This window comes from Chiloscyllium plagiosum, chromosome 1, assembly GCF_004010195.1.
Source record: "Chiloscyllium plagiosum isolate BGI_BamShark_2017 chromosome 1, ASM401019v2, whole genome shotgun sequence".
Taxonomy (NCBI): Eukaryota; Metazoa; Chordata; class Chondrichthyes; order Orectolobiformes; family Hemiscylliidae; genus Chiloscyllium; species Chiloscyllium plagiosum.
Genome location: NC_057710.1, coordinates 125,159,777 through 125,182,557, shown reverse-complemented (window position 1 = coordinate 125,182,557; position 22,781 = coordinate 125,159,777). Strand labels below are relative to the sequence as shown.

Below are 22,781 nucleotides of genomic sequence, written 5' to 3'. Positions count from 1 at the left end.
CAAATTTGATGCTTAAGATAAACAAAGAGCAGGGAACAGTGAACCCACCATATTCACTGTAGTGTAGTTTTAAGTACATAAAAAAGAATTTAAAACAGTTTGTGTTAGGATATTATAATATGACAATAATTCAGTTAAACCTTCAAAGCATTTCAAAGGCAGATAAATCTGTAATATCTTGAACTGGTTGGCAACATATCTTTAAGTCAGTATATTTTAGTCACACAACCAATGTATTGAATTCTACTCAATGGATTAAGTACTGGTTTTTTATGTTGCTTTAGATGCAAGTAGGCTATATTAGTTTGCTGCCAACATGTTGTACTAAAGATGTAAATGGACCTTTTTTGAAGTGCCCATATGGTTCTTTCATTTATGTATTTGAATATGTGGCTACATATATTGAGTTTCAAAGAAGTAATCTGGTTTCTTGTCAAAATGTACTGAATTGAATGTTGTTCACTGTCTGTGGTTTTAATACTATGGCTATAATTCTTATCTGATTCAGTTTTAGCAAAAGCTAAATTATTCCAAGGACTTGTCCATTCTCCAGTATTTTGCACTGCTTTGTACCAACTATGGTTCCCGGGACTTTTCCTGAGCTGCAACTGCTCTGAACAGCTCCCAGGGATTTTCAGAGCCATAGCTGCTGTAGTTGGCCCAGCATCTCATCAGTATGGAGCCTGTTTCCCTGTTGCAGAAGACTCCGTCACATGAGCTTACATTTTGCTTGCTATGTGATCAGGTTTTCAGTTGACCAGCACCATACAGGCATTCTAGATGGTCGTGTTCTGCCCAGTCACTGCAGTTGCTGAGAAGAATCAGTGCTGGACTTTGCACATAAATGTGTCCTGTTTTGTGAATGTGCTGGAACATCTAAGGCTGGTAGGAATTGTAGTCCTTTACTTTGACCTGTAAGAAAGGTAACTAGTAACTGTTAGCTGACTAACTGTTAAATATGTCCAAATCTCTTTTCAATTTTTAGTACGTGATTTAAATCTAATTTATATTGTAGTATGGTTCCAAGTAAGGATGGTATGTGACTTGGAGGGAAACTTGCAGTTGCTAATGTTGCTGTGCATCTACTGCCCATTCATTTTCATGGGTTTGTGATCACAAACTTGTAGTATATTGATGTTTCATAGCAATTTTCTCATAAGCTGAGAAATAGCAGATTACATGTGGAGCAAAAGGTAATTTGATTAAGAAAGTGTACAGTTGTGACAGTCGGGGATGGGGGTCACTAATACCAGAGAACAAACAGGCTGTTGGCAGGGAATGTTTCGTCGGGGCAGAATCCTGCTTTCTAGCTGAGGTGTTAGGGAACTTTTCCCTGGGGTAACTGCTGTTCCATCTTCCATTTGCCTAATGAGGACTGGTCAATGAAATTTGCTTGGGGACCAACCAATGAAAACTACTGCCCATAATATCTGCTCAATGAGAATTGCCAATAAAGAAAACATGTCTGCCTTTGATCATATGTTATATCAATCACGAAAGTCAGGTTGATATTCCTATTTGAGCTGTCTGAACAGAAGGCATTATGAAAGGTAGAAACAGTCTAAAAAGGATTGGTGCTTTAAATGCTATATGAGGACATTTTAAACATGTTAATTTTTTTCCATGGCATCAAGAATCATAAAAATACTGCTTTACTTAGCTTCTGTGGTTAGCAGTACAGTACAATGAAAGGAATACTAAAGTTAATGGCATTAGTGGAAGAAATAGGACTCTGGCTGCCTTGTCACTACTGCTAATCAACAGAGGGTGGCAGTGGTGTGCAAGGAAATGCCAATAACAGATGGCACTGGTTCACTAGATAAGAAAAAAATTGTACCTTATACTTCTATTAGAGTCATAGAGATTCATATACCCATCTGGAGCATTTGTGAACTGCTGTTACTATTGACAATGAAATAAGCATTCTTATTGTAAATGGAATTGTTAAAATAGATTTGACTTGCTTTTCACAAAGCAGTGTTCCATCTGGGTTCATGTGAGTGGCTGTGCTGTGTTTTCGCTCATTGACATCAGCTTACTGCAAATCTGATGAAACCTGTATTTATTCAGGGCCCACACCTTGTTATATGTAAAATCAGTTCAGAGAAGACAAGCTCCACAAAAAAGGCACAACTGAAATCCCAGGCTGCTTTGATAGGGTTTAATCTGGAACTATTGATTTGTTAACAGCAGATGCATAACTTCATGGTTAATTTACCCGCCTACCCAGTATAAAATTTCAGATTTGGTACAGGCAGATAAAGTGTACCTGCTGGATTTTATGAGCAACCAGCTTCACCTTGCACCACCCCCTCCACAAAACCAAGAAAGACCAGGTCCGAACCTATGATTTGATTTCTTTTGTGTGCAATGATTATCAATAATGAGACATAGAATCATAGGCCCACATCACTGACCCTCCGAAGAGTTACCCATCCATACGCATTCCCCTCCCCTATTATCCTATATTTACCCCTGCCTAATGCACCTAACCTACGCATCTCTGAACAGTATGGGCAATTTAGCACGTCCAATTCACTTAACCTGCACATCTTTGGATTGTGGGAGGAAACTGGAGCACCCAGAGGAAACCCATGCAATACAGGGGGAGACTGTGCAAATTCCACACAGACAGCTGGAATTGAACCCTGGTGCTGAAGCAGCAGTGCTAACCACTGAGCCACTAGATGTGATCTAAACTGGTCCCAGATGAGTAAACTCTTTTCCTTGTGTAGTCCACCAGGTTATAAATTCCAAATTTCCTTTATCCATTTTCGACATCCATATGGACGACAATTTCTTTTGGAAATTTCTCCTTTGGCAAACATGATATAGGAAACTAAGTGATCCCATACATAACAGTTAAGTTAAATCACTGTAGTACCCCTGCTACATCTGATCATGGAGGATAGTGAATTATTAACCAGCTAATGGGAAGAGGAAAAGCTCTATTGAATGCCCCTAATTTTGGATGATGATGGATCCTATCAGTGCTAACAACAAGGCTGGATCTTCAGCAAGAAATGGCAGGCGGAAATCCATCTTGACCTCTTGAAGCTAAGATGTTCATATAATATCAAGAAATGCTCATTCTGCTTAGCAAAACTATACAGCTCAATTATGTTCTGACTGTAGCACTGGAGATTTGTGCCATGGCTAGCCATACCTCTAGCCGAATTGTTCCATTCGAGCTACAACACTGCCATTAACTGACCATTTGGAAAATTACCCAGGCAGAACTAATCCACAGAAAGTACAGTGGTGGAATGTGTTATCCACAGTGCTTTCAAGTAGAACTATCTCAGCTTGGTTTGCGTTCTGCCAGAGTTATTTGACTCCAAATCACATTTAAAGCTTTGTTCCAAACAAACATAGATTAAAAAAAGTTGTGTGTAGTGCTGGAAAAGCACATCAGACCAAGCAGCATCCGAGGAGCAGTAGAATCGACATTTCGGGCATAAGCTCTTCCTGATTAAGGGCTTATGCTCGAAATGTTGATTCTCTTGCTCCTCAGATGCTGCCTGACCTACTATGCTTTTCCAGCACCACACGCTTGACTCTGAACTCCAGCATCTGCAGTCCTGACTTTCTCCTAGTAGATTAAAAAAAGAGTTGAATTCCAGTGGTGTGGGGTATCTGTTCCTGACATCAAGTAAACATTTGACTGAGTGTGGCATCATCCACTTTGAATGTCTGGTTGAAGATTGTTGCAAATGCTTCTACCTTATGTTTTGCATTGATGTGCTGGATTCCCCCATTATTGAGGATGAGGATGTTTGTGATACCTTCTTCAGTGAGTTGCTTAATTGTGCTCAACCACTCACAACTAGATTTAGCAGGACTGCCAGACATAGATCTGAACTACTAGTTGGAGAATCATTTACCTTTTGTCTATCACTTGCTGCTTAAGATGTCTGGAATGCAAGTCGTCCTGTTTTATAACTTCACCAGATTGATACCTCAGTTGTATGCTTGCCTGATCTGAGTCTAGCATGCCCCCTGGCACTCTTGCTTGAACTGAAATCTATCATTTCAATTCTGAATGACTAAGCTTTAAGCAAGGCTTTACTGGGATAAATAGTTGATGTTACATAATTCAGCAATGTGGTTGAAACTAGTATTTGTTTTGTACCTGGGGCCAGTGAAGTTTTTTGTTTTGGAATATTTTAAAACTAGGCTTCTCAGTATAATTTGGTTTTGCAAAGAGTCGTGGAAGTTTGCGGATTTACATGAGGGAAGGAGGTGTATATTAACTTTTGCTTTTTCTAACTTTTCCAACCTCATTGATTTCTTCGACTGCAGGGGAAGAAGCTATTTTTAGATACAAATCTGGTGAATTGTCCGTCTCTAGTCAATTCACACCATTTAAAATAGTATGGGAACTGGTGGTAACATTAAGATATATAAAAAGGACAATCGAGTAGTTAATTAAAACACAATGAAGGATAGCAAGGCAGATAATGTGTCACTGCTGCAATGTGAGGAGTCCTGAATGCCATTAATAGCACTGCTCCCACAAACCAAGCCAGTCTATTGCTTTACTCTGAGACCCTCTAATTTTCATGTCAGAGAAGATTATAAACCCCTCCAATGAGTTCATGTATTGTCTGGTGTAGTCTTGAATTCAGTAATCATAGAAATCATTCTGGACCTCTTAGGAACAAGGATAGATTTTCTACTTGGGAATGACCTGGCCAGCGACCAAGTTGTAGAAGCTATGAAGCCCAGACCAGATAGGCAAACCATAAGAGACTGCATGGCCACTGTGATTAAGGGAGTCCTTATCCTTGCTAAATCGTAATTTGGTCAGGCAGGCCAAAACCTTCTTTCCAAATTTTAGAAGAGTTTGAATAGATCCCTTGTTGGTGAGAAACCTACTGTTTCACTTGTGAATTAGCCTCTGCCTAGAGCAGCAGGAGCTAACCAGTGCTTTGTGAGTTAGGATGCCCTAAAGAGTATGATAGAAATAGAAAAATCTTACACCAGGCACAAGAGGAAGGAAGCCTATATCCCTGCTGGATGAGAGGTGGTCTGGCTAGCTAATGCCCAGTTAACACCTTTCACCAGCTCCTGGTGAAATGTTAAAGACCCGACATCCACATCCAACAGGACAAACATTATCCAGAAGATACCCTGCAAGGTTTGTGAGAAAACACTACATTGGTCAGTTTTCTTTCTGTTTGTCCTTTACAAGTGCACGAACATCAACTTGCCACTGCCAGACACAACCAGTACAATTTCATTTTCAACCATGCAAACAACAAAGGGCACAAATTCAACTGGGACAATGCAACCATCATAGCAAAACAGAAATGCAAGAGAATTCCTTGAAGCCTGGCACTCCAACCAGAACTCAATCAATAAACACATTGACTGGATCCCATTCACAAACCACTCAGATACAGAACTAGAAGTACCAAAACAACAGGCACATAAACACCAGGCAGGAAAGACCACCAACACTTTAGCAAAGATGCACTGACTATGCCACCTTGCGAGGCGCTGAAACGTCAGCAGAAAATATGTCAGCTTGGCGAATTAATCTACAAACTTAGCCAATGCCCTTTTATTAAATTTAAAGCGAGACCAGGTAGTATTGCAGATAGGTAAACAAATAATGAGGGAGATAAATTAACTGGTGGGAGAGCAGCAGGGCAAACATAACTGGAGTTGCCTCAACAGGAGTGTTCCAAAGCAAATGGAGCAGGTAGGAGATCAACCCCTCCCCAGAGTAACAAAACAAATTCGTACCTCGTAACAAAACAAATTCCACTGCAGTTGTGACTGCCATTAGAAAATCTCAAGTGTAGATAAAATAATAGGCAACGCAGAGCCCACTGAACTGGTAAGTGCATGCCAGAGGATAGATGTATCTGACTTGGTGTTGATTTGAGAGGCCAAATGGCCTCTTTTCTGCACTGTAGGGTTTATATGATTCTAGAGGTTAAACCCTTATTGTACATGTGGACTGTCAGCTTTTGGATTTGTCTGATATACCATAAACTTTGTCGAAGTTGAGATACTTTATTCTCTTCATAGAATAATTTTGATTTGGGTTTTAATTCTTTTAAAATTGCCCTAGTTACTAAAATTGTAATATGCATACTGATGATTTCTCTACTTTGTTGATTATTTAAATATAATTTGTTCATAGTGAACATAAATGTAAATGTAATGTTAGGAAGGGTTTATAGCAAGGTATATTGCAAAGAATTAAGTACTTTGTATGTTGAACATGGCACAAGGTGGCAGTGCTTGTTCAAAACATCATTCTAAATTTATCAACAAGTTTGCATTTGTGGCAATTGAAAGCCACCAGCCAGTAATCTTTAGTTATGATAAATATATTCATTATCCATATTTTGTGGAATAATATTTATTTCTTGCATGTAACTTTTTTAAACAATTGTTTAAATCAATGAAACTTAAACATGATTGAATATCTTTTCCATATCCTATCCTATTAGAAAACCTAAAGTTTTGAAGTATATACTGTGAATAACCTGGACTCTTGGTAATAAATCTGCTCCAATTTCTGTCAATTTAATCAAACCTTTAAGTTCCACAAGATCTAAAAAACGCATAATTCGAGAAAATTATAAGACAAATACAGTGACTATATAAATGGCTTAAGTTTAATCTCTCTTCTCCATCCACCATTTTCTTTAATACGCTTTTTCATTTTTTAAACAACTGTGATTGAAAACTTGAAAGGAAATTAAGTATATAAATAATCAGTAGATGAATAATTACTGCAGTCAAATCTATACTAATCTGGGAGCTTCGATGCATAGTCACGGTGATTCATGCAGAATGATGGTTAAATGTAAGATACCTTATGACAGAATCACATGCAATATTCTTCTTTACAGTTGATTTGTAGTCAAGAATAATATGCATATGCTTGTTTTTAACTATATATCCTTCCATTCAATCATGGAAGTCCAAGTAGTTTTCTGAATTATGAAAGTCCTGCTTTTTTGATCGTTAAAATTATGGATACTACATAAGTTCGGAATTTTGCTCAAGACTTGGAGCAAGGTTTTAACTAATTCAAAACTGATTCATTAACAGAGTTAAAATCTGGCACTTTGTTTCACAATTCATATTTTATAAACTAATTTGTTATGAATTATTTCCAATATTTTCTTTCTTATTATGTAACAGCAATTCACCTAAGCTGTTATGATAAAAGTAGCATCTTCGAGTTTACTGTGATTATTTCAGTCGGTGTTCATACATAACACTCTGGTAATTTTGTACTGTTAAGATTTTTATATCTTCATGAAGTTACATTTTTACAACATACCATATGCTTTAGTAATATCTCAGTTATCTCATTTTTAGTGAACAATGTTAACACTATCATAGACTAAAAAGATTTTATACAAAACTGCTCCCACTTTTATTATTAACAATAAAGTACAGTTCACTTTATGCAGAAGTAATACAAATTATTTTTTTCTTTTTGCACTTGTTTTCCAACTGGCCCAAAAGCTTCACCATTGCTATAATATTATCAAAGAGCATAACTTTCACTTCTGCCTTGGTTAATCATTAGGATGAGGAGCTGGCTCGACAATTGGTGGAACTGGGATACAGGGGAAGTGGAGAGGTGCTGAAAAGAGAAGAGTTTGAAATGAGGAAAGCAGCTGCTGAAGCCGCGAGGATTGCTAAGAAAAGCCAGAAAAAGTGAGTACGTCCTAATTCTTTGATATATATAGGTATTCATGAGTTTAATCTAAAAGACAAACAGTAAATATGTTGCTTTAGGTAAAGTATTCCCATCATCAGGGTGATGGAATTAGAGGAGTAGCTATTTTGAAAATATGGTTCGAGCTTGTTTCATTTAGGAAATGCATTTCACTGGATCTTGAAATCATAATGAGTGCTGTGTGTTCTTCCTGTTCATCTTCTTCCAACAGATAAAAACAAAGAATTACAATAAGGAAGTATTTGTACTTCATACATTTGGAGCAAAACCCAAGCTTATTTTAATGGTAGTGTTAAGACAATAATAGTAATAAATAAAGTCAGAGTCATAGTGACGTACAGCACAGAAACAGACCCTTCAGTCCAAGTCGTCCATGCCTACCAGATATCGTAAACTAATCTAGTCCCACTTGGCCCATATCCCTCTAAACCTTTCCTATTCATATACCCATCCAGATGCCTTTTAAATGTTGCAATTGTACCAGCCTCCTCCACTTCCTCTGGCAGTTCATTCCATACACGTACCACCTTGTGAAAAAGTTGCCTCTTCGATCCCTTTTAAATCTTTCCCCTCTCACCCAAAACCTATGCCCTATAGTTATGGCGTCCCCCACACCCAGAGAAAAGATCTCATCAATTTATCCTGTCCATGCCCCTCATGAATTTATAAACCCCTATAAGGTCACCCCTCAGCCTCCGACACCCCAAGGAAAACAGCCACAGCCCCTTCCTATGGTTCAAACTCTCCAACCCTAGCAACGTCTTGTAAATCTTTTCTGAACCCTTTCAAGTTTCACAACATCCTTCTGATAAGGGGCGACCAGAATTGCATGCAATATTCCAAATGTAGTCTAACCAATGTCCTGCACAGCTGCAACACGACCTATGAACTTCTATATTCAGTGCTTTGACCAATAAAGGAAAGCATACTAAATGCTTCCTTCACTATCTCATCTGCTTGGGACTTTACTTTCAAGAAACTATGAACCTGCATTCCAAGGTCTTTGTCCAGCAACATCCCCAGGACCTTCCCATTAACTGTATAAGTCCTGCCCTGATTAGCTTGAGTTTTGTTGCCATTTTTAATGAATAAGATCCAAACAAAAGTTACGTTTTTACTTCATTTTCCACATTTGATAATTTCAGAATGGTCTATGTAATACTTGGAATTAATTACTTCAAAAAAGCCTTGTTAAACGTACATGGTATACAACTTTAAACCAAAAATACAAGAATGAACAACTGCCACCAGTGAATGAAGGAAAGTCAGATTTAGAAAAGCCACTTAGGTGCATTGATGTACTGCTCTCTAGTACACTCATTCCTCCACTCTTTCAAAAAATTTCATCTTAATGAAAATACAAACTTCCAGTATATATGTTAAGATGGAAGCCTTGAAAATTCATGGCCTGACAACCTAGGATAATACTGATTTGTATCCACCTCTGATCCTTACTGCTGATCTTGCTACAGTTCACAGGTTAAGTTTAGTTAAAAGGGAAAGGTATGTACCTTTTTAAAGAATAATTTTTAAGTGGTCTGGGTTGGACCAATTTCATTGTTAAGTAAATGTGTAATCTGTCCCAGTAGTTTATTCATTTGCCGACAAATTCTGGCTACTTCATGTTGATTTTGTGCTGCACAAATTTCCTCTCTAATGTCTTTCATGCACCTGAATGTAGTCCTCACAATTTATATTGCTTGTGGGCAACTCACTATGACTGGCGACTAATGTTAGCCATCTTTATAGGTGCCAATGACAAAGCATTGTCTATACGTTTAGTGCTTATAGGAGTCTGAGCATTGTAGGCTATGGTGAGACTTATGACTGAATTAGATGAGAGAACTGGCAAGGCCGATCTCATTATCGGGAGCATTTCACTCCCAACATTCCAGAGCAGGTACTTTGTGAATTTAGCTTGCTGCTTGATCCAAATGATCTATATTGGATACTGGGCGCTAACAACTCAGAACGTGCTCCATGGGCACCAGCCCCATGCATCCCACATGCATGGATATTGCATCTGAGGGGAGATATTTGGAGACAAGATGGTGGTACTTAGGCTGGCAGTGTGGAGACTTTACAGTAGCATCCATTCTTTCAGACAGCTGAGACTGTGTACTGACTCAAGTGGCAACCTTCGCCCAAGCTAGCATGATTAGGGAATGAGGAATTCATTGCTGGTCTTGTGGGGGGTGGGGGAGGGGGTGGGTATGGAATTGTCAGCCATATCTGGCCAGATATCAGGAGCCGCCCAGCGCAGTACCTGATGACTGTGCAACCAAGCAAGCACTATGGATTTTTTATGATAGGATGCCAGTAAATTATCAGATATCTGCTGAGTGGTAAATTGTTTGGGGAATGACAGTGTAATATGGGCCCAGAATCAGATGTGAGGGTTGGAGTAAGTAGTTAATGAGGTAAGTTACAGTAAGAAATCCCAATCGGCAGAAATCCTGTCAAAAAACTTGATGCAGTTTGGACTAAGCCAAAAGAACCTCCGATTCAGCTCACGCTTTGTCTCAAAACTTTTACTGACTTGCATAGACAGTATGAATTGAAAGACATCAAAATTCTAACCTGTACAAAGGAAAAAATGACTGCAAGATTGGGAAGTTGAGAAATCACCCCAAAACAGTTCCAAAATGCACGTGGGAGATATCCGTTATCATTGGTCTCCTTTTGGTCAGAAAAGCAAAAAATTGGTCAAAGCCCTTGAAAAACTGGTGTCTTTTGACCTAATTCTTAATATGACATGACATTAATGAATTGAATTTTATTGATGAGTATCTTAGTGAGGAAAAACAGAAAAAGACAGTGAAAAGCTATTTCACTGTCGCCACAATCTGGCACCATTTTGAATACTTCTCTCAAAGAAAAAATAGAAAGATATAGCTTTAGAGGTCATCAGTACTGAATCAGCTCATCAATGATGCCTGTGCCACCATTACCCCAGCACATGGAGAAACATTTAACTGAAGTGCCATGGGACTGAACATTATGCAGCAGTGCATTTTCTCAATGATTATGAAATCTGAAAGAGAATTAAATTTGATGGGAATGATGGTTTTAAACTTGTTGGACATGATCCATCAATTTGAGCCACAGAAATTCTACAGTTGGAAGCAGGTCATTTGGCCCATGGAGTCCACACCAACCCTCCGAAGAGCAGCTCACCCCTACCCCCCACCCCTCAGTCCCTGTAACACTGCCATTTCCCATGGCTAGCCTGCACACCCCTGCACATTACAGGGCAATTTAGCATTGCCAATTTACCTAACCTGTACATCTTTGGAATGTGGGAGGAAATCAGAGCACCAGGAGCAAACCCACAGATATAAGGAGAATGTGCAAACTCTGCACAGACAAGATCCTGAGGGTGGAATCAAATCTGGGACCTTAGCGCTGTGAGGCAGCAATGCTAACTATTGAGCCACTGAGCTTTTGCTCTACTTATAAATACAAGGAAAGCAAAAAAATAGTAGAAGACATACTTAATATGGTCAGCAAACTGTGAAACCCTTGTTTCATCACGTAATTGTGTTTTATCATTCCAGTGAATCTACTTGGATGATGTCAGATGTTGAGTGAAGTTTTTTGGATTTGTGGTTTCAGGGCTTTGGGGTCAATTCCCAGTCTTGAATCCTATGATCCTGGCTCTAAATGCTGGTGTGATCTTACCGCAGGTGGCCAAATTATTCACTGACCCATTAGGGCTGCATTGGTAGGAAGGCCAATTGCAGTGCACAAGCCAATGGATGGCCACCAGCTGTGCTTGGTAATGTGGACAAGGGAGGTGAGTGGTGGGAAACCATGGGATGTCCTGCATGAGGGTGTTTAAAGAAGACACAATGGTTTGTCAGTCTGTTTCCAAGAGACGGGCTATAGAAAGGTTTCTTGATCCAGTCTTGCCACTGGTAAAATCAATTGGAGACTGAAATGCACTGAGGAGATGCTTTTATGCAGAAGTCTTGAGGTTTTTCTCTTGGTACCTCTCCAAGACCTGTATCTGAGAGAATGGGAGGAACACATCTGTTTCTGAAAGGTAAACTTATGGTACAAAGGCGTCACAAATTTGTTCAGATTGTACACAATATTTTTGAGCTTCTTTATGTCCCAGGGATTGGATCATTCTTCCTGCAGGAACACTGAAATAATCTAACTTTTGAATTGGATTGAGATTAGAATAAGAATTTTTTAAAAATAATCTTTTTTCTAATCAACGTTTTCAGTGATGTTGTTATCCAATTCTGAAGCAGGTGGGACTTGAACCTGGGCCAGTGGTAGGGACACTACTATGCACCACGAGGGCCCTTGAATGAGAATAATTGAACTCAGTGTAAAACTAGCTACATCTGTGTGTAATAAAACAACAACTTTATTAATGTAGTTTGCCTGTTGAATATTTGTCAGTTAATTCAGGTATTTATTCAAAATCTTATCTGTTAGTAAGGAAAAGGTTGTGCCAGAAATTGATGCTTTTTGCACAAAATAGGGTGTGTCATATCAAGTGACCACTCTGTTTGACACATGAGTTAAGTTTTTTAATGCAGTGTAGCTTGCATCATAGAATAATGACAATCGGGGGAACAGGTTCTACATCGAGTCACCATGGTATTGTTAGCTGACATTCACTCTGGTTTCATAAATGTGGCTTGCTGGGGAACTGGATCCCAGTATATGGTTAAATTATAAATCTAAGAAAGATGGACAAAGTTTCTTGTCCAATTTTCCAGGAAGAACTGTATAAATCTGAATTATGGACCATTGTGTTGTGATTTTAGATATTCTGCAAAAAATGATTCAAATCTGGCAACTTTTGTTCCAGTTTTTCTGCTCCTCTTGTCTGCTCCTTGCCCCATTGGCACAACTGAAATGAATATTTTGGTGAAGGAATCCAACTTTACCTGCAGGAACAGCATGTTCACTGACACATCAGTGAATTGTTTAATGCTCAGGCAGAAAAAGGATTATCAGAGCATTCAGGCTGTCAGATTGTGGACACCTGTGCACCCAGTCACTTGTTTGCTGAGCTTATTGAGTTAAGAATTGATTATAGGCTTTGATAGCATAACAAATGGTATTTTTCAAGTAGACAAAGCACTTGTGGACTTCTGGTTGAACAAGTTACATTTCAAACAGATACTTTTCAAATTAAAAGACCAATCTATTTATGATAGCTCTGAAAATTTTAGTTGCTTAAATTTTATAGTATTACCTACACCTGGATAGGTCTATACCCACAAATAACATCTTGTGGTTAGAGGTTGTTTTGTAAATGGAAGAGATTGAAAATGTGAAATCACTCCTTTTCCTGTAATAAAGTAATCTTTTGTGAAATAAGTAGAAAATATTCTAGCTGGATTTAAAGTATTGAAATGTGGACATTTTTGTTCCTGTACTTGTCCATTGCTATGCTTACAGCAGGGAATTTGTATGTGTCAAGATAGACTGAGAAGACAAATAGAACTAATATACAATGAAATATTTTTGTTATCTTTGACCACAGTGATTTGTAATGCCTTTCTAGTAATAATCCAATTATTCATGTGGAAGCTGGTTCCTGACCTGACTTAATGTTATCAAGACTGTTCACACTACAGTGAAGAGCCCACTTAGCACTGGGACTCAGTACCTCTAAAACTCAACAGCAGCTTCTTAGTAAAGGACACTATAAATCCACTTATTTTTCCATAAACAATGAATGCATAGTTTATGTAAGAAGTGAGAGAATCAAAACCATGTCTTTTCAGCTGATTTTCAATGCCTGATTTGACAAGGTTAAACATGAATAGAACATTGCACTTTGATCTAACTCAGAGTTGGAAACAGAAAGATCAGCATACCCTTTAGGCTTGGAAAGAGGCAGAAGTGAATGGGGATGATTAGGAAACAAAACATATTGGTACAAAAACAGAAATACCTGGCAAAACGTAACAGATCTGTCAGCATCTATGGAGAAAAATCAGTTAATGTTTGAGTCCAGTGACCCATCTTCAGAATTCATATCATAGTTGGCAAGTAGGGGCTAGTAGGTTGAATGGCCTGCAGACTGTCTGTCTATCCAATATTAAAAAAAATTAGTTAAGTAACAAAACTGTTTTGATGAAAAAGTAGTTATGATGATGCACTGCTAATACAGGGAAAAAGTTAAGAGACTAGTGAGATTGGAGTAAAGGAACAGCAAAAAGAAGTACAAAGTTCTGATTGCATGTTGTAGTTCCAAAATAAAATGGTCTTCATGTGTACCTGAAGCATTTATTGACTTGCCCTCCACACTTTTCTATCTCTTCCCCTATATGCTGATAGACCCATTTCATAATCCTTAATATAGCTTAATTGGGGGAAACAAAATGCAGGATCTTGCTGAATTTTGAGATTGTCAAAATTTATACCAGTGAAATGCAGCGTTCATAGAAATAAATGAGATACTGTTCGTGGAGTTTGCATTTGACCTGGATGGAGCAGAGTGGGAATGGAAGAAGGAATTCAATTGTAACATTTCATTATTTTTTTTGGCAATTGTTAAAACCAAGATTAAAAGTTGAATGCAATGACATCCTCATTCTGTCCCAAACAGCATTTCTTCTGATGTCCAGTTTTTTTAAAAAATGTACACTTTAGTGTACCAATGGAGAATTCTTTGAACTGATGAACTCGTTCTTGAAATTTAATTTAGAATATGGTTTCTGCAGTCCATAGTCATTTCCTTTTGATCTGCTCAAGATGATCATGTACATGTAACTGAAATAAAAACAAAGTCCTGGAAATCTGAAACTAAAACTGAGTGCTGGAGAAACTCAGTAAATCTGGCAGCAGTTTTGGAGAAATGAGTAGAGCTAATGTTTTGGATCCAATATGATTGTGTTTTGAAGAAAAGTTTTATAGGACTCAATGTTAACACTTTTTCTGAATTCAAAGGCGTCACCCCTGGTGAATTGGCCCAGCATTTCTGATTTTTGCTCAAACCTAAAGATCTGCATTTCAGTTAAACCATGTTTTTTCACTAACCCCATAATTTTTCTTTCAATGGGAATAGATTGTTTCCTTATTCTCTGCATCACTCTGTGATCACACATCTAAGCCTTTTTTCAATCTGAACTAAGTTTAATATGTTTTCACAATAGTAATAAAATACAAAACTGCACATGTAACCCAATTAGTGTTGTTTAAAATTCTTGTATTGTTTGGATACTCCCCCTTCGTATCAGACTTCATAACCATTGCCATGTATTGAAGGTATTTCACATGTTTGCTTAAGTGGCAACTTACAATTGTAATTGTTTAGTTTCAATATTTCCATGAAAAATCATTTTTGTAAATTAGGAAGCAAAACCAATTGTGGGGATATTAATTTTACTAAGCCTGGAAAAGGTCTGTCCTTATGATTACTGATACTTTAATCTTCCTATCTACCCAATTAATTATCTATTTACTCCTATCTATCCTGGCTGTTAGCTAAAATTCTCTTGTAGAGGACCTAGTGAAATACTTCTGAAAATCTAGATATATAATACCAAGCGTACCTGTTGCATTCTAAAGAATTTCGCTAAATTTGTTAGGCATGACCTGCCTTTCATAAACTCATGTCAGCTTAGAACTATTGCCTTTATGCTTATTAGGTATGCGTGAATTGCTTCATTCTTTAATACATGCTAATATGTTCCCATTATGGATATTAAACTTGCTTTTGAATTGATGTAAAGGCAATAATCTGTTGTTCAAATTGCAATATTATTTTCATTGAAGGATTTGATTATGGACAAATTCATAATGGTTCTCTGGTTACATTCTCATTCCCAATGAGAAACACATATGTCAAATAAGTTAACTAGATATTTCATTTTATGTAAAATGTTTAAAATGCTGATAACTATTTGTGTACTTACATTTGCAAATGTAACTGAACAATTAATAAGTTTCCAAATTCTTCTGTATTGTTCAGTATCTGCATGACAGTGTGCTTAAATCTGTTTTGAACTGTACAGCTTAGAGGATTCAGATAACATTAAAGTGCTTGTTATGTGTATTCTCAGCTAGATTTGCTGTGATATCATAATTTTATTTTGGAGTTCAATCAAAACTTGACAGATAATTGAAGTTTTGCAGTATTTACTCTCCGTCTTTGGTATAAACGTGATAATGATACAATGATAAGTAGGCAGTTTAACTCCAGAGCCTGCGCCATCCATCAATAGGATCATGGATAATAGGTTGTGGCATCAATTCTTAGTTTCCTGCACATTCTCTCTTAAACTCCCTTGTAGATCAAAAATGTGTTAAATTCAACATTGAATATATCCAATGACCCAGTTTCTTCTGACTGGAATTAAAATTTCAAAAGTTAACAACTATCTGAGAAAGAAATTTTCTAGTCATTACTGTCTGAAATAATTTCATTTTGAAGTGACACTTTCAAATTTAGTTTCTTCCCACCTTACCCATGTGGAAAACCTATCTTTCAGGTTGTATTCCCTCAATCTTGTATTTTTTGACAAGATCACCTCACATTAAAACTCAATTGAATCTATGCTCAATCTTTCATTTTAGTACAGTACCTTCACCTAAGGATTCAGCCTGGTGTATCTTCTCTGAACTATCTCCAAGAACATCTATGCTTTTGTAAGGAGACCAAAATTGCATGCAGTATTATGAGTGTTTTGCCACTACTGCTTTGTACACTTATAACAATACTACACTTTGTTTCAAGAGGGTTGGAGTTCAAAAGTAAGGAAATGCTCCAAGTGCCTAATTAGTTAGTCCGTTTGCTTGGTAACATTTTGTCATTCAAGCACAAGAACACTCAGGTCATTCTGCAGTGTTCTTCTATTTGCCATAGACCGCAGCATACAAGATGAGCTTATTTTTCCAGCCCTCTGTTTTTGAATGCAATTGGTGAAAGGTTGACTCCTCATTTTGGCTATGACATACTACACTTGCATTAGAAATGGGATGTTTTATTCATTTCATAAGTAAGTAATGGAGATTGTGTTTCAAGAATGCAAAAGAGTTGAAGATGCATCAGCACAGAACAAATCCCACATTGCAAATGACAGAGATTGTGACAGCCTATGCAAAGTGGATGAATAGCATTGACGATGTGGTAATGCTATCAGAGTCCCAGCGCTAAGTAATGGAAATTGAAAAAGAGCAGCTGGACCTCTGTAAACCTGCATGATTATGGTCCAGACTCTTTGGTATCTACGTAGGTAGAGATTGGACATACCCTGTATGATGTGTATTGGGACCTCTGGGATAATTGTAAGAAGCTTGTAAGAAGGCCTATGGTGTATTTGCGTTCATTAGCAGAGGGATTGAATTCAAGAGTCGTGAGGTGATGTTGCAACTGTATAGGACCTTGGTAAGGCCACATTTGGAGTACTGTGTGCCGTTCTGGTTGCCTCATTTTAGGAAAGATGTGGAAGCTTTGGAGAGGGTGCAGAGGAGATTTACCAGGATGTTGCCTGGAATGGAGAATAGGTCGTACGAGGATAGGTTGAGAGTGCTAGGCCTTTTCTAATTGGAACGGCGAAGGATGAGGGGTGACTTGATAGAGGTTTATAAGATGATCAGGGGAATAGATAGAGTAGACAGTCAGAGACTTTTTCCCCGGTACAACAGAGTGTTACAAGGGGACATAAATTTAAGGTGAAGGGTGGAAGGTATAGGGGGGATGTCAGGGGTAGGTTCTTTACCCAGAGAGTGGTGGGGGCATGGAATGCGCTGCCTGTGGGAGTGGCAGAGTCAGAATCATTGGTGACCTTTGAGCAGCAATTGGATAGGTACATGGATAGGTGCTTAAGCTAGGACAAATGTTCGGCAAAACATCGTGGGCCGAAGGGACTGTTCTGTGCTGTATTGTTCTATGTTCTATAATTGTCTGGGAAGTTTTAAACCTCAAATGTCAGTTTTGTTTTAAACTTCAAAGGTTGAGTTGTATGCCAACATCAATTTAATAATAGTCTGCTTTTCTATACTTAAAGTGGCCAATGTCACATTTTCCCACAAAATACTCTATCTACCAAACCTTTGTTTACTCTTTTAACCAACTATTACCCCTTTGTCAACCTTTGGGGTGTGGACATCACTGCTGGCTACACCAGCATTTATTGCCTGTCTCTAACTGCCCTGGAGAAGGTGGTGTTATGCTTCCTTAGCTCAACGGCATAGATTTAGAAGGCAGTAAATTTAAAGTGAAGGGTAATTGGAGATAGGGTGTCTTTTGGGTGCATTGTGATGAGGGTGGTAAGTTGCAAGCACAGAGGACAGAAGTAGATTTAAAGATTACATTGCACAATTGGTTTAGCCATTCATTCAGAGATTGTTAGGCTGTTGTCAAGTGCTCAACTTTGCCAAAACTACTTCCTGCTGCATGATAGTCTTTAAATATAAATTAGTGCCCAGATTCTTTTTTTGTACTACGAACTATCATCTTACTTTAAACAATATGAGGAGCTAAAAACTTCTCTGTCATTGAGATTGTCTAAACAGCTTCCTCTGGTATTCTGTCCCTTCCCTTCCACTGAGCCATTTACTCTACAAGGTAACCCTCCACCTTAGTCTGCAAATAACATCATTCATGAGCTTTGTTCTTATAATTTCTCCAAGCTCTTACTGTCCATGAGACCCATGCCCTCACTGACAACTTTAGTTCCACTAAGCAAGCTGACTACCCAGTTTTGATTCTTGAGCCTCAAGGTAACTAGTATTTAAATGATTCTCTTTTATGAAGTACTGTCACTTTCCTTTTCCGAGTCCACTGTCACATGATCCCATTGTCCTTAGAAACTAACCCTGTCGGCTCAAACTTTTCTTTACTCTCGGGTCATGAACATGTTGCTCATCTTTCCCCTAATCCACATTTGAAATACTCCAATCAGGATTCTACTGCAGCTTTGAAATGGTGGGATATTTATGCTCTTATTTGAGCTATGTAAATGTAGTGCATTCTGTTTTGATTCTTCTCAGCCTATTTGCTATCATTGATCTCATTGTCAATAATCTGCTCCAAAGCTGTTCTTTCATTAGCCTTGCTAATTGGAAATACTTAACCAATTCCCCATTTAGCTATCTAGTTGTAGGTAGGGACTTTTTCATGCAATGATTTCTCTTCCTACTCTTGCACCATAATCTCTCAAGTACCCCAAAGTTAAGTCCTTGACCCTCCTATGTTTCTGATCTACATGCTGCCCTTCAGTGATAAATTCAATAGACATTTTAAGATTACATAGCTACATTGATGGCATCTAACTCTAAGTTGCTATTGCTTCTTTTGAACCTTCTACAGTTCTCTTCAGTTACTTGCCCTTGCCCAATATCCAGTCTTTGGTCAGTTCAAATTTTCTTCATGAAACCATTGCCTTTGATCCTTAAGGTAAACTCTGCCTTAGCCACTGATTGCATCCTTCTCCCTGGCCATTATCTCAGACTGAGCCAGATCTTTGAAAAATTTGGAATTATATTTGTCTGAGACTATTGTTTTTTAAAAATAAAGCTATATCTGCATCCAGCATATACCCCTACCTCCGCCAATTGCTGCTTGAACCTCCTTCAAGCTTGATTATTCCAGAAGTCTCCTGACCAGTGTCCAGTTTCTGCCTTCATAAACCTGAGAACTCAAAACACTATTCCCCAATTACCATTGATTCACACATCAGACAGGGCATACTTTGGCTTACAGTCCTCAAATGCTTTGATTTTAAAATTCTCATCCTCATAGCAAATTCCTCAGTGGTCTGTGGATTATTTATCTGTGTTATCTTTAATGGCAAGAACTCTGCTTCCCAAACTTTATCCTTATGCACATTTCCTTTTGCCCTACAATTGATATCCATCCTTTCAGCTGTCGAGGCAAATTTTCTAGAATTGTCTGCACAATCTCCATTTATCCATAATAAAACCAAAACTGCTGATGAAACCCAGCAGGTCTGGCAGCAACTGTATGAAGAAAGAGTTAATAGTTCAAATCCAGTGATTTTATCAGAACACTTATCCATCCCTGTTCAAAGCACTCCTTGAAACCTGTGTATTTATCTATACGCCTTAATGACTTCTCATTTGAGTCTGTGTTAAGGTTGGACTTTTTAAAAAAAGACATCTTTTATGCTCCTGTGAAGTTACTCATGATATTGTACGGTGTTAAGTACATAATACAAATTGTTGTTGGAATATATATAGCTCAATTTATTCTGGATTTTGTGGATTTACTTTTAAGTAATTTTGTAAAAATATTTTATGGTTTGGAAATCCCATGAAATAAAATTATACACCTAGGCTAATAACTCTGTTGTGATACATTCTCCTCAGAAATTGTGGTGGTAAGTATATTTTTGACCAATAGGTAGCTAAGCTACACTATGGAAAATTACTGCAAAGAAGAATTTTTTTTTTCCCCTTCTTCCTCCTACATTTTAACAGCCTGTTTGGAAAAAAGGAGAAGCCATCAATGTTTCTATCTAACATCGATGGAGGTCTAGATTTAAATATTATTGGATAGCTTGTAAACATCTGCAATTGAAGAAGCAACTCTGGGGAGGGGGGTGGGGAGGAGTACAGGGTGCCTTTACAGTTTTTTTAAGAACTTGTCCTTTCCTTCTTGCCTGAGGCCATATACTTATTATGGGGCTGTCCTTGATCAGTATATTGCTGTTTTGTGTCCTCCACTTGCTTTTAACATACCACTTGAATTCAATGTCTTTAGTATGTGCAGGTGTATAAATAAAGCTGTTTTCAATTAGCACTGACCTCGGCCGTTACATGCATCTGATCATTTTGTGCTGTGCACCTGTGGTAATAAAACACCAGTGTGCAGTGATAGTTTGCTCAATCTTAATCAGATGTTGCATTGTTACATTATTGCAGTGGTTAAGCTGGCGATTATTGATAAGTTACTTGAGAAAGACTGTTATCAATTGAATCCAAGTAGAGAAAGAACTGATTGTATCCTCTCACGCAAATTGGTTTAATTACTTGTTCATTGAAATACTGCCTGTGTTTTGTCAGATGGTTTTGAGGTGAATTGTGTGAAAGTCTTGAGGAAATGTGCAAACATTAGTGATGATTTGTTCATGGCTATCCTACCAATATTTTTCTGACTTCTGTCAGCAAGAGAAAAAAAATTGATTTTTAAAACTCCCATATGCTAGTTAGGAGAAAATTAGTGTAAGCTTTTAATAGTTATCTACTCAAATATTAATCCTGACGGGTATTTTAAATGTAAAGTATTGGTGGATTTTATAGCTGACATTTTGTTTTAATCTCTAATCTATAGTTAATGTAAAATGCATTTGAAAAAAACAAATAAGATTTACATGTAAACTAATTAAATGCTTGGATTTATTCAGCTAAATATCACAGACTAAATTTTGGTATACTTATGCATGAGGTTATTGGTGCCCCCAATTATTAAGGAATAAATCAGATAGCAATTTCTGGTGTCCATACAAACACAGCGGAATGTGGAAATTACTATACGTGTTGTTCTGCTCGCCCTAAGTTTTGCTGAACGATTCAGCATTCACATATATGCTGAATAGGCGAGGCACTGACCTAATGGTATTTTTGCTAGATTATTAATCTATAAACTCATCTAATATTCTGGAGACCCAGGTTCAAATTCTGCCATGGCAATGGAATTTGAATTCAATAAAAAAAACTGGAGTTAAGAATCTACTGATGACAATGAAATCATTGCCGATTATCAGAAAAACTTATCCGGTTCTCTAATATTCTTCAGGGGAAGAAATCTGCCATCCTCACCTGATCTGGCCTTCATGTAAATCCAGATCCTCAACATTGTGGTTGATTCTCAATTGATGTCTGAAATGGCCTAGCTAGTCGTTCAGTTATACTGATCGCTACACCGTCTCAAAGAAATGAAATTGGACAGATCACCTGGCATCAACCTAGGCAGTGGAGAAGACAATGACAGAAACAGTCTTGTCAACTCTGCAAAGCCCTTCTTACTACCATCTGAGAGCTAGTGCCAAAATTGGGAGAGCTATCTCACAGATTAGTCAAGCAACAACCTGACGTAGTCATAGCCACAGAATCATACCTGACAGACAATGTTCCAGGCGCCACCATCACCATCCCTGAATATGTCTTGTCCTATTGGCTGGATAGACCTGGCAGAGGTGTGGCACAATAATATACAGCCACTGGGGTGGGGTGAGAAGGAAAGGTGCCCTGTGAGTGCTCAACATTGACTCTGAATCCCATGAAGTCTCATGGCTTCAGGTTAAACATGAGCAAGGAAACCATCTCCTGATTGCCATCTCCCATATTCCCTTAGCTGATAATTCATACTCGTCCATGTTGAAAAAAACTTAGAGGAAGCAGTGAGGATGGCAAGAGCCATCTGGGTGTACTCTGGGTGGGGGATTTCAATGTCCACCACCAAAAGTGGCTTGGCAGCTGTATTACTCGTCCAGTTGGTCGGGTCCTAAAGAACATAGCTGCTAGACTGGGTCTGCAGCAGGTGGTGAGGGAACAAACAAGAGGGAAAAAACATACTTGGCCTCATTCTTACCAATCTGTCAGCTGCAGATGCATCTATCTGTGACACGATCTGTAAGAGGGACCATAGTCCTTATCAAGTTGAAGACTCACCTTCACATTGAGAATAGCCTCAATCATTTTGTGTAGCACTATCACTATGCTAAATGGGACAGACTTTGAACAGATGTAGCAACTCAAGACTGGATAACCATGCGGCTCTTTGGGCCATCAACAGTAGCAGCATTGTACTCCAGCATAATCTGTAACCTCATGTCCTGGCATGTGCCCTTCTCAGCCATCACCATCAAGCCATGGGATCAGTCCTGGTTCAATAGAGAGTGCAGGAGAGCATGCCAGGAGCAGCACCAGGCATGCCTGAAGATGAGATGTCAACCTGGTAAAGCCACTAAAGAGGACAATTTGCATGCCAAACACCATAAGCAGCAAATGATAAAGCTGAACCATCCCACAACCAACGTATCAGATCTAAGCTCTGCAGTCCTGCAGCATCCATTCATGAATAGTATGGACGATTAAACAACTCACTAGAGGAAGAGGCTCTGCAAAT

The 22,781-nt window shown here is 38.3% G+C and overlaps 1 protein-coding gene across 1 annotated transcript in view; it reads left to right on the top strand.

The window, feature by feature from the left end:
• The first annotated feature begins 6,936 nt into the window (after positions 1–6,936).
• The window catches only part of cfap299 (cilia and flagella associated protein 299), a 566,302-nt gene continuing 550,457 nt past the window's right edge, over positions 6,937–22,781 (top strand). The window contains exons 1-2 of the mRNA XM_043700704.1: positions 6,937–6,948; positions 7,562–7,692. Of these exons, the coding sequence (XP_043556639.1) occupies positions 6,937–6,948; positions 7,562–7,692 (143 nt within the window). The remainder of the gene's footprint in view (positions 6,949–7,561; positions 7,693–22,781) is intronic.